This window comes from Dromiciops gliroides, chromosome 1 (assembly GCF_019393635.1).
Source record: "Dromiciops gliroides isolate mDroGli1 chromosome 1, mDroGli1.pri, whole genome shotgun sequence".
NCBI lineage: Eukaryota > Metazoa > Chordata > Mammalia > Microbiotheria > Microbiotheriidae > Dromiciops > Dromiciops gliroides.
This window is the reverse complement of record NC_057861.1, coordinates 276,397,430-276,410,750: the sequence shown is the minus strand read 5'-3', so window position 1 is coordinate 276,410,750 and position 13,321 is coordinate 276,397,430. Positions and strand designations below refer to the sequence as shown.

Sequence of the window (13,321 nt, the reverse complement as noted above, 5' to 3'; positions counted from 1 at the left end):
TTATATAATGTAACCATATAGGATACATTGTTTAACTTGGTTTACTGTCACTGTAATAAACTGAAAAGAGCCATATTATCTAGTCTCACAGTCCCTCATTTAAAGAGGTAAAGCCTAGCAAGGTTCTGCCTGATTTAGCAGTAATTTGGTATTTCAGTCAAGTCTAAAGCCCTTGAAATATCTCAGACCATGCCTATTGCTTAGTGTTCCTTCTGCAAAGCTTTGTCCACTTAAGAGAATGTTACTCTCTGAGTTACCCTCCATAATGCTCCCAAAAGGTAGGTTGACTAATAATGCATGGCTTCCCACTGAGATAGCCTTTAATAGGAGAGCTAGGATTCCCTGCAATGATTTGCTCCTGCAGATCAGGGAGTTTTCATTTTGGAGAGATGGCAGGGCATTTAATTTCCCAGAATCAGTGTTGTCTGACCAGCTTAAAATTCTTTCCAGATTTTTCCCTTTAGAAAAGTAGGTAGAATGTCAACTACATCAAATTGCATGCCTTTTTTTTTTTTTTTTTGGTGAGGCAGTTGGGGTTAAGTGACTTGCCTAGGGTCACACAGCTAGTAAATGTCAAGCGTCTGAGGCCAGATTTGAACTCAGGTACTCCTGATTCCAGGGCCGGTGCTCTATCCACTGCACCACCTAGCTGCCCTGAATTTATAGGAATCTTGAACAAGGAAAAGATATTTTAAAATACAGCCAGAGCTAACAGAATTGAGCAACCAAGTCACTACCCTCTTCCTCCAGGACCACTCCCCTCATTCCTGGAATTAAAAATAAGAACCTCTTCCCTCCTATTGGTGTCTTAATCCTTTTTTGATGGAGGAAAGCACAGTCTCCGGCCAATCACTTTTAGTGGGTGACGCTGCAATTAAGAGGAACCAGGGAGAAATTAATCCATTGCCTCACCCCCTCCCAAAAAAAGATTCCTATAAATTCTACCTGAAACTGGTGGGGCAATCAGTGTCTGAGTACACAGGGGACCCTATGCCAGTTGAGACATTTCTCCAAACTAGAAATGGCTTGGATATAAATCAATACTAAATAAAATTAAACCTTTAGACTTGACTTTGCCCTATCAATACCTGCATGAATGTTATCTATATGTGTTGTATATGTGCACAAAAGAAAATGCAGAACACTGTATTGTGATGCCAACTTTTTCTCAAATTAAACTTTTGACAAGAGAATAGATTTTGAACTTATGTATCAAAACAGTCATGGACTAACTACAGAGTTTATCACTTATTAGCAAATCTGTCCAATTGCATGTGGTAGTCAGCCTTTTTAAAAAAAAAACTTTTAGTGTTATAGAATGTATTTCACCTCTTTAAAAAATAGAAAGGGCATCCTACATAGTGCACTACAGTGGAAGGGACTAATAAAAGACTGGTTTACGGTGAGTGCCAGGATTTGAACCCAGGTCCTTCTCACTCAAAATTTTAGAACTCTTTCCCCATGCATGGTATGTGCTGGGGGTGGGTTGAAGTCAAAATGTACTGAGTAATCATATTGAGTTTGTAGAACCAACTAGTAGTAAAGTTTCAAAGGTAACAGTGACAGTGCAGGACCCCCTTTTCTCTCCCCATTGGCCCTAAAACACCTTCCTAAAGTGTTAAGCTAACAGTGAGAACAGCCACAACAACTTCTGTTGTCAGAAAGGGCTGGTTGCAGCAACAGACCTCTCTGCAAATGGGCTTCCTTGGGCATTGCACTGGATGATAGGAGTGCTGTGCAGAATGAAACCATTCTTTAGGAGAGAGATGTGGCAAATTTATATTCATTTCATTGCATTCTATTGTTGTCCCAATAGGGCTCCAGGCAGGTATCTGGTCTTCCTAGCTGGCAGGCTCCAATGTACACTATGCATACCTTCTTTGCCCATGTTCTGGGTTACATGAAATGCTGGCTATAAAAAGACTAGTTATAAGTCCTTTTCCCATCCAAACTGTAGAATTCCGTGATTCCAACATGAATAAACAAAGATGTAAAGTTAAGGGAATATGAAAACATTGGGGGCTGGAGGTGTCCTACAAGTTAACTGTGTAGTTGCCTTTGCACTGTTGCAACAACCACCATGTTAATGAAGTTTAGGTATCAAACATGTCCTCAGAAATGTGGAAGCTTACCCTACAAATAACTACCATTGGCAAAAAACATCAAAATAGCTTAGATCCTCCTTCCTCACTTTCCCACCTTGAATTATCTGTCTAATTCAGTGCCTCACAGGGGATCCCTGGACCCTTTTAGGAGTCTGAAAGGTCAAAACTTTTTTCACAAAAATACTAAAACATTTTAATTACGAATACAGTAAGAATAGATATAACCCACATACACATGAGCTCTTAATGGGGGGTGGGGGGGGGCGGGAATCTTATATAATTTTTATGAGCACATTGCAAAGTAGTCCTGAGACCAAAAAATCCCCAAACTGTTGAGAACTCGAGTCCCTGTTGTGTTTAGAGCAGAACTCACAAGAGAGAGCTAATATTATTTGTATTATCTCTAACGTCCTTTTCCAGGTTTAAAATTGTGTTAGTTGGGGGAGGGGTTTTTAAGAAATCAAATGCTAGATTTGAAAAATGAGAACAAAAGATGCATTTACAAGGGGCAATGAACCAGGTTGAGGTTTCAAGAAACAATGTCTATCTAAACCTCATGAGTGTGTGTGGCAATTTCTATGGAATGGTTTCTTAAGGAAATTAAAACTGGATAAGATTTAAAATGTAAGTACAGTTCCTTCTGCTGGTAGCTTATTTTAGGGAATGCATGTCTTCTTAAAATACATAACGAAAGGACAAAGGATGCTAGTGCAGTTCCATTTGTAATGAAAGTAAAGCAATCTTGTCTACTGCGAAGGATAAAAATCAATGTCATCCAGGTGAAACAAAAGTTTGCTTTATTTTAAAATAGTTATGTCTTTAAATCTGTGCACAGGCCTAAGTTCAAAACCAGTACAGAGGGCTTTGGCCTTCTATTTATGACAGTAGGTGCTCTGAAATTTTTTTTAAAGGGGTAGCCTTCTAAAATCCATAAAACAGAGACAACTTTAAAATGCATGTTAACAGCATGTTAAAATAAGTAGTCACAGTTCAAAATTAAAGCTGAATAATCAAAACTCTTGAAGACCATTGCATACACATGAACTAAACTTTAATATTTGGGAGGCCATTACACACATTTTTAAATAACTTAAAAGTGAAAAAACTTCCCCACTCCAAAGAAGTGCAGGATTTTCCCATGGAAATTAGAATTTTATGTTTGATGAGTAAAAAAATACACCAAAACACCATTGGTTGAAGATTTTCAGGCATTGACTCTAGCTGAGTGGGCACACACAGCACTGCTTGTGCTAGTAAAGATGTCATCAAGGACTGTAAATAGGTAATGTATCTTAAAACAGCAGAAAGTATTTAATGTTAATATCCAAGACTTCTGGGGTTTTGTTTGGGTTTTTTTTTTTTTTTTTGACATCGTTAGGAAACAGCACAGTGACCAGATACCAATTTACATAGGAAGTTACTTCCTCTTACTGCTAGATTCAACAACTCCTTACTTCATCTAATAAGTTCACCAACAATCAAACACTTTCTGAAACACTCATACATCACATTTTTACAAGGATTACATTTTTTGTAATCCTCCTCTGTGCTGACATTTTAGAATTATCTACTGAACAGTTAGCCATCAAGAGGGGGGAGAACACAATGATACATTTGGTCTTTACAAACAAAAGGATTCTAAGTCATAAGCTAACTCGATTCCTCTCTTTCTCCTGCATTTTTTTCCACTTGGTACTGGGTAGCACTGAGATGAAAGAAGCCTTCAAGTTCATCCACTTCAACTTCAAAAATGAGCATTTTGACACATTTCAGCAGTAAGCTGTCTTCTTGCAACTTTTTGACCTCTAACTCCCAACAAGTATGAGGGAGAAATTAAGAGTTCTAAGTAAACCTTGAGCTCTGTTCCAGGCAAGAAGATTCAAATTAAATGTTTCTCTGCAACAACTTATGTTATACCAGCTGTTCCATCATGTAGACAAAATTAATATTTAATATGAATGAAGATAACTTAACAGTACTTCATTGCCATCATCACAAACTGTTTTAAATCTGTCAAATACATGCAAATAAAACATTTGTACAGATAAATTAGTGTTTAGGAATTAAAAACCTCAGAGTAATATCCACAAATGTTCTGAAATCTAAACATTTTTTTTAAAAAAAAAAGAATGGACAATTTAAATCCAAGCAACTTGGATACATTTAAACTTGTCAGAATCTACATATTCCATGAGTGGCTCCAGAAAATAGACCATCTTTCAGAAACAAAAAATAGTGTTTTTGTCATGGTTTAATTTACTTTTTGGTTTCATAGGCTGCCACTGAACATAAAAGTCAAGGATTTACTAAATAATGTTGATTTCTACTAGCCTTACTTAACTATAACTAAACAACAGTTCAACAAAATAGTCTTTTCCTTCTACTTAGTGTCTACTTAGGAATGTGAAACATTTTCAATTAAAGACTTCATTTTTCCTGTAGACTTCAACATGTGTGGCCCAAACTGGAAAAGAAACAAACAGAAAGAATTATTAAAGGCTTATGGTTCAATAACAGAAATAATTTATCCTCCATATAACATTATGCAGGATTACTGATAAATATTTCTGGAATTAAAGTTCAAATAATTCTTAATAATATAAAAATCTTGGGGCTGCTAGGTGGCACAGTGGATTAAGCACTGGCCCTGGATTCAGGAGGATGTGAGTTCAAATCTGACCTTAGACACTTGATACTTACTAGCTGTATGACCCTGGGCAAGTCACACAACCCTTATTGCCCTGCCCTGCCCCTCCAAGAGTAAATAATATCGGGCAGCTAGATGGCACAGTGGATAGAGCACCAGCCCTGGATTCAGGAGTACCTGAGTTCAAATCTGGCCTCAGACACTTAACACTTACTAGCTGTGTGACCCTGGGCAAGTCACTTAACCCCAACTGCCTTACTACAAAAAAAAAAAAGTAAATAATATCAAAATCTTAATTTAGGAAGTTAGCATTGTGAAAAGAAAAATGACTATCCTGAGAACCAAAGCAATCAAAACACTCCCTGAAAAACAGAAATTACTTATCCCATACCCAAATTATTCCTATTTTAGCTACTCTCCAAGTCCTAGCTCAAATGTCATCTCCACAAAACCATTCCCAATAACTCTAGTTAAGTGATTTCTCCTTCCCCTCCACTCCTATGGGATTAGTGCCTTTATCACCAAGAAAGAATATATGATACAAGACTGCCTATGAATTTGTGTACATGTCAAATAAGAAAACGAGGAAGTGCTTTGGAAACTGTAAAATGCTATACAAAAGTAAGGTGGTAATAGTGTATCTTTTCATGATCCCATACGGATTTTCAGATACTGGAAAGCATTCAAAACAATATTTATAAGAATAAGGTGGAAGGACTGATGCTTCTCTATATCACTTTAGAGAGTACTAGTACTAGGCATTTAATCAATATTTATTATGTGAACCCAATATGACCAGAAAGGAAATAGTACCTACCAACATTGTTTCTGAGGTGGTTTTCGATTCAGATGCTGGAATGGATTTTTCAGTTTCAGTTTGGCTATCACTTCGGTACCGATAAGCAAATTTCTTTTTCAAAGCTTCTGCAATTAGGGTTGCAGGATCAGCAGGGTCCGCTGGTTTAGGTTTTAAGTCTTGCTCTGATCTTAAAGGGGTTAAAAAAAAAAGGTCAAATTTTAATGTGCTGTAAATCCATCACGGAGAGACTGTTCAACTTTATGTTCTGAACACTGTATTCAACATATATTCTAACACCGAGTAAGGATAATTCACCTATAGGAATGAGAAAGAAATCTAGAATTGCAAAAGAGCTATGTTTTTACTAAGTCAGCCTTTTTTTTTGTGTACCAGATGACTGCACTCTGATTCAATGCTTTGTGAAGCAGTAACAATAATGATCTATCTTTTAGAAGAAACACTTTACTTTTAAATGTGACGATAATATTGTTTTAAAAAATAAAATAACCTTGACTTGAAGGTGTTCCCTCTTAGTCTCTTAAAAGACCTGAAGCTAGGGCTGATTCACTGGAACAGAACCTTATTTAAGAATGAAAGCATTGTAAACACATTATTTATTAAATAATAAGAGTTAGGTAAAATATAGGTGTCAGGGAGAAAGGAACAGAGAGAACATATATACAAATTTCACCTTTTCACAGACCGAAGTTTTACGTTGTTCATGTCTTTTAGGATTTCTAGCATATTTGGCACTTCAGGTTTCTTTGGGCTATTTTCTATCAATATCTTTCCAGCACTAGCTTTCTTTTCTCTTCTCTCTTTAATCAGATCAATAGCAGATACACTTTGGCGTATTCCCAATGAAGGAGGTGGTGGTGGTGGTGGTGGTGGTGGCGGCGGCAGCGGCGGGGGAAGTAATGGTGGTGGTGGAGCAGGAAGTGATGCTGGAGCAACTGTAGGTATGGTGGGACTTAAGCCACCTATACAAATAATAATCACAACAAAATTAATACTATTTTGACACATAAACATAAATAGAATATTCTATATTTCTAAAAAATATTTTTGAAAATAAAAATTTTCTCATATGTGACAAAGTACTGAAATCACAATGTTTTTTGTTATCTTGGTTACATAAGCGGAAATGTAGTTTCAGTTACTTTGTTATAAATGCCCAAATCTAGGTTACAGTAGTTTTCCATCCAAAGCTTTCCAGAGTAGAAAAGTTCTGCTTTTACAGGGGTGCTTTTGTGATCTCAAATGTTCAAGTTTGGATTCATACCAATACTGACTTCAAACTGTGCCATCTTGTTTGGCAGTTAATGCCACATAAATAGTCCTTTAAAATTTATGCTGCTGGGGGGCAGTTAGATGGCACAGTGGATAGAGCACCGGGCCTGGATTCAGGAGGACCTGAGTTCAAATCCGGACTCAGACACTTGACACTTACTAGCTGTGTGACCCTGGGCAAGTCACTTAACCCTCACTGCCCTGCCCCCCCCCCAAATGTATGCTGTTGGACAATTTCTAAGATCAAACATACGACCTAAACCAGCATCTGTCTAGTTTACATTGAAATAAACATTTTTTAAAAAACACATTGATGATTCAAGTTAAGACATTCAAATCATAATCATCAGGGTCCAAGAAAATTATGGTGGAGATGACATTTGAGCTTTCTGGTCATATTGTGCTCACATAATAAATGTTGATTAAATGCTTACCATGTACTAGTACTCTCCAACACAGAAAATTTATGATCAACCTTAAATTTATTCATAATTACAATAGATATTATCTGCACTTAAGCTTTCTATACAATTTGAACTTAAGACAGTAATTTGGGGCTACTAGAAGGAAAGTCCCTTAATCCAAAAGAAATTTCTCTTTAAGATCTGGGTCATATAATACAAAAGTACACAGTCACGTACAGGAATATAGTGCTCCCCCCTTTCTCTTTCTCTCTCAATTTAAACTCACATTTGTGGCAGTTTTTCTAATCTACCAGCAGAGGGGGGTAGAATCAAACAAACAATAATTTAGAGTTAAAACAAAAAGACTAAGGAAAAGTATATGGGCAAAATTTATTAAGTGAACAGATTAACCCACATAGAAGAAGAGAAGAAGTGAAGTGATTTTTCTAACAAGTTAGTGACAAAACCACTTAATGTTAAAAACGTACATGGAGTTACTGGAAAACAATTTACTACATATGTCCTTGTGTCTTTGATTTAAGGCAATTCTATGAACTATAAAAGTGACACAAGATTACAAATCAATGGATTAGGTAGTGGGGATGCTATAGCTCATTTCTTCCAATATATATTTCTCACTAACCGTGGTTAAAAGTAGTGAAAGTATTATCCCTCTCTATTTCATAGATGGATAAACTGAGGCTTGTTGAGCTTCAATGACCTGCCCAAGGTCACAGCTATAACTGGAAGAACTGAAATTTAAACATGACTCTATTCATTCCATGTCTGATACTCTTTCTCCTTTATACTGACAGGCTAGGCATGCAAGGAATTAATTTTCATATCTGAGCATGTACCTCTAAATCTCTCTGAATACATTCCAAATCAGAATATAAACAATGTGGAATTATCTGAGGCAGCTACGTGGAGCAGGCAAGAGGGAGCTGGACTTGGAGTCTGGAAGACCTCTGAATTCTGATCTGTCCTCATACTTACTAGCTATGTGACCTTGGCAAGTCACTTAACCTGTCTGCCTCAGTTTCCTCAACTGTAAAATGGAGATAACAACAGCACCTCCCTCTCAGGGTTGCTGTGAGGATCAAACGAGATGATATTTGTAAAGGACTTAGCATAGTGCCTGGTACATGATGGGTGCTATATAAATGCTTATTTTCCTCACTTGATATTTGGCATAATTTGTCAATGCAGATAATCCAGAGTTCGCTATGTCAAAAGAAAGCATTTGTAGGGGGTCGTGTTATATATAAACTTCTTTCGACTCAATAGAGACTATGTTCCCCAAATCCATTATTTTCCAGTGGCATGGATATTATTATAAAAAAGCACTGACTAAGCCCTTTATTGGGCATGGTGCCCAGCTAGCTAATGTCCAAAAATACCTGATATTTAGCCAATGATAACAATCATGACACGGGAATTTTAGGATGAGTGACTTCCTTCTACTAGTTTCTGTTTTATCTGTTTAAAGCAAAGAAGTTCAAGACTCAAGTACCTGAAGTAAAACTCTGCTGTTCTTGCAAAGTCACGATTTTGGCGATCTGTGCTCGGAGAGTAGCCAGTTCATGTTCAAGTGCACTGATCTTCTGTAAAGCTTCATCATTGGCTAAAGCTGTCACTTTGGGTTCTGGATCCTCCTGGGAGAGGTTTGGTAGAGAAACTTGTCTGTTTGGGGGCTTTTCAAGGAAATCAAGTTCATCTGGAGGGGCCTGCTTTGACCCAATCTCTGTTCTGTGAAAAAGACAGAAAGATAAAGAACTGTTGATTGCCCTGAGCTTTGGGGAGGCTGGATTGCAAGGACATATTGTCAGTAAACACGCTCAGCAAGTAGGGCCTTTAAGGTCTGTGCCTCCTAAATTGCAGCAACATGAAGGGAAGAGTTTAAAGAATCAAGAGGAAGAGGCAGTGAGAGGATACAGACTAAAAGTGAAAGGATACAAAACTAAAAAGGAGAAAAGTAACTTTCCCGGTAAAAGCAGAGCACCTCTGAATTGCTCTCAGCAACTGGGCTGGAGAAGCCAATTGTTTGGTGAAATCAATAACACCATGCCACTCACCTGGGGCCTGGACTACCTGGTCCACAATACCAAAATCAGCAACAGCCAGCTACAAGAAATGGTATAACTTTTATTTAACTCCTGCTAATTTACTCTTAGTTGCTAGGTACAGTCCTCCATCACTGGCCACACAGCTTTTATAAGGGGAATTTGTATATCAGGTACTCTTTTTTTTTTTTTTGGTGAGACAATTGGGGTTAAGTGACTTGCCCAGGGTCACACAACTAGTAATTAATTGTTAAGTGTCTGAGGCCGGATTTGAACTCAGTTCCTCCTGAATCCAGGCCCGCTGCTCTATCCACTGGACCACCTGGCTGCCCCTAGAACAAAATATCTTTTAAACTTCCTCTCCCAACCCCACATTTAATATTAATTGTATGGGATGGTTCAGGGCTTCCATTTAGCTCTACCAGCAATGCCCAGCATAGAAGTTGCTATTGTGAATACCTCTAACAGGTATTCCTAAGAATTCATAATATCCAACTCCACAATACACTTTTCCTGATCAGGCACCATCACTGAGACCCAAACAGGGCCAGCAACCTCTTTCCTTTGGTGGTCTGCCCTCCAAAGCCCCTACAAGAAAATGACATACCCTTTTAAAGTCATAGAGGGTATCCTGGTATTAGCAGTAACCTGGTTGCTAGTATCTAGCGATCCCTTTTATGTATTTCAGACCCAGGAGTTTTTTGAGTATATAGCCTCTGGTCCCTTGGAGTGGGATGAAAGAAACCTTGGCTTGAGCCATATTCAAAGTTCCTTATGGGAAAGACTTGGAGCATGTGTTGGTGGTGAAAATCTTGCCCATCATCCTCAGAGAACAGCCAGGAACACTAGCCACACCTGAAGCAGTTAGGTGATAAGGGGTTATGGGCCCCAAATCCAACCCATCAAATCAGAATTCCTCATTTTATAAATCCCCTGAAAAGGGAGATCTCCACCTGGGGTCTTTAACTGAATCAAATGATTCATCTGCATGTAAACTCCAAGATGGAATTCTGTAAGTGAGGAAAGTTCTAAGTCACTCCTTTAGATGACATCATCATCAGCCATTGTTCTACCACTACAAGACATTCCCCAAGAAGTAATATGGGGGTGGTGGAAGGGTTTGCAGCTCTTTTATTTCCTGCTCTGGTTCCCAATCATGATTACCTCTATTATCCTGTTTTATAGCACTCAATTCCATAGGGTTCAAGGCATTCTTCAGAGAAACATCTGGGTCAGAAAGCATAATTTTCTCTTGTAGCCTATTAAAGTCCCTGTCTCCATTAACATTGACCTCTTCACTTGTGTAATCAGCAAATCCATGCAGTCTTCTGAATTCAGTGATTTAAAAAAAAAAATCAAAAGCTCATTTACATCTTCTAATAACAATCCTTAGACACAACTTATGTTCTTTCTTCTAGCTTTGGCCGTACAATTTTCTTTTCCATGGATGCCAGCAGGAACTAAATGGTGCTTTCCACATTTACTTTTTCCTCTGATGCATACTTCTTAGTAATCCCCTTGGATCAGTAGGAACCATTCCTATTCCAAAAAGTAGGTTTTCTTTCCATATAATCTAAACAAGGCCTTTTCCACTGAGAAAAAAAGAACCTGTTTCTAACTAGCCTATGATCCAGGGCTCCCTTTCTTCTATGTCACTTCTCTATTTAAAAAAATGAATTTGACACCATTGGAAAAAAACAAATTCAACCAAACTTTCAATCTCAAACCCCTTTGCTCACAACAGCACCAAAAATTGTGGGCTAAGCCTAAATTTAGCATTTGCCAATCATAACATCCATTTTAAAATGACTGAGTAAACATTAAAAGTACAATCCAAGAATAGAAAGAATATTAAACTATACAACATTCCATCCGTTCCACAGACACCAAATCAAAAACTTAAAGAAGATACCTGAAGGCAATAGGAGTGCTGAGTACCTCCCCGCTCCCTACACCTTAATAGGTTAGGCCATCAAATTTGAAAGGCAGCTAGATGGTGCATAGGGCATGGTGTCAGAAAGACCTGAGTTCAAATCTAGCCTCAGACATTTATTAGCTGTATGACCCTGGGCAAGTCACTTATCTTCTCTCTGCCTCAATCTCCCCATCTGTAGAAAGGGGATAAGAATAGCAACTACTACCCCCCCAGGGTTTTTGTGAGGATGAAATAATAAAAGTGAAATGCAAAGTGTTTAGCACAGTACCTGTCACATAGTAAGCACTATGTAAATGTTAGCTATTATTACTATTACTGTTACCTGGCAGGGCTGAGCTACATGATCTCCAAAACTGTGGTGATAGCCCATAGAACCCACCTAAATGTCTACCACAAAAATTAACCTAAGCCACCCTTAAACTTTCACTGTACCCCTCTCTCCTCCTGCCTCTCTGACATCTTCATCTATGTCACATGTGCCCACCAAGCCTCTGTCCGGGGTCTTTTTCTCTTCTCCCTCTATACAATTTTGATTGGTGATCTCTTCAGCTCCCATAGATTCAATGTTCAGCAACATGAAGATGATTTTCAGATCTTCTTATACAGCCCTAACTTCTGTCCTTTAGTTTCAGAACTCCAACTGCCTACTGGCTATCCTGCAGATATCTTAAACTCAACATGTCCCAAAATGAACTCATTATCTCCCCCCAAAACTCTTCTCTCTTTCAAACTTCTCCATTACTGTGGAGGGCTCACAACATGGGTGTCATCCTCACCTCACTTTCTCTTACCCCCTCTATGCAATTAGTTGAAAACTTCTATTGTTTTTTCTGCCTTTGTAACATTTCTTCCATACACTCCTTTCTTTTCCCTGACACTGATACCTTCCCTGTGAAGGAACTCATCACCTTACCAATGGATTACTGCAATAGTCTATGGGTTAGCTGGAAGGACTTGCATGAACTGATGCTGATTGAGATGAGCAGAACCAGGAGAACATTGGACACAGTATCATCAACATTATGTGTTGATCAACTGTGATAGACTTGACTCTTCTCAGTAATACAATGGTACAAGAGAGTTCCAAAGGACTCATGATGGAAAAGGCTCTCCAAATCCAGGAATAAACAAACAAACTGGGGAATATAGATGCAGATTGAACCATATTATTTATTTTGTTTTTGGTGCTGTTTTTCTTTTTTGAGGTTATTCCTTTTTGCTCTGATTCTTCTCTTATAACATGACTAATGCAGAAATATGTTTAATGTTATTGTACATATATAACCTATATCAGATTACTTGCTGTCTTGGGGAGGGGGGGAGGGAGGGAAAAAAATTTGAAACTAGAAATCATATAACTGGAAAATAATAAAATACTCTCATAAGTGAAAAATAAACAAACAAATAAATGAAAAATGAAAAATGAAAAAAAACCCACATACACACAAAAATAGTCTATGGGTTAGTCTCCCTGCCTCAAGACTCTCCCCACTCCAGTCCATACTTCACTCAGCCATCAAACGGATCTTCCTTAAAGTACAGGTCTATGTCACTCTACTGGCTAAATATCACTTCTAGGATCAAATATACAAACTTCTTCTTTAAAACCTTTCAAATTAAAATCCTTTTGTCATTTAAAGCTCTTCAAAACCTGACAGCTTTCTACATTTCCAGTTTTCTTACCCTTTATTCTTCTGTACTCTGAGATCCAATGACACTTTATGGTTTTGTTACATAACACATTCCATCTCCTAACTCTTGGCATTTTTACTGGCTGCCCCCAATGCCTCAGGCTCTCCCTTCTCATCTCTATTTCCTTCCAATCCCCCTTTGCCCTCCCTTTGCTGATCATCTCCAACTTATTGTGTGTACCTGTGTGTGCTGTATAAATACAGGGTGGGCCAAAATTCACAAAGGGGGTTTCAATATTTAATAACTCATTTATCTTTTTCAAATTTACAATACCATAGCATCATGTAAGGTATATATAGGAAATGAATTTTTATTATGTGTGAAAAATCAAATCTCCTAAATGGAAAAAAATAAAGAAAAAATAATTTTCAAAAAGTTATTACAA

The 13,321-nt window shown here is 37.9% G+C and overlaps 1 protein-coding gene across 5 annotated transcripts in view; it reads right to left on the bottom strand.

Moving 5' to 3' along the window:
- Positions 1 to 2,885: 2,885 nt before the first annotated feature.
- MTFR1 (mitochondrial fission regulator 1) overlaps positions 2,886 to 13,321 on the bottom strand; it is a 62,596-nt gene continuing 52,160 nt past the window's right edge. For all 5 annotated transcript variants that reach the window (XM_043976887.1, XM_043976888.1, XM_043976889.1 and 2 more), the window contains exons 5-8: positions 8,759 to 8,994; positions 6,243 to 6,531; positions 5,570 to 5,738; positions 2,886 to 4,569 (exon numbers count right to left, since the gene is read on the bottom strand). In XM_043976887.1, the coding sequence (XP_043832822.1) occupies positions 4,501 to 4,569; positions 5,570 to 5,738; positions 6,243 to 6,531; positions 8,759 to 8,994 (763 nt within the window). In that variant the 3' untranslated portion in view covers positions 2,886 to 4,500. The remainder of the gene's footprint in view (positions 4,570 to 5,569; positions 5,739 to 6,242; positions 6,532 to 8,758; positions 8,995 to 13,321) is intronic.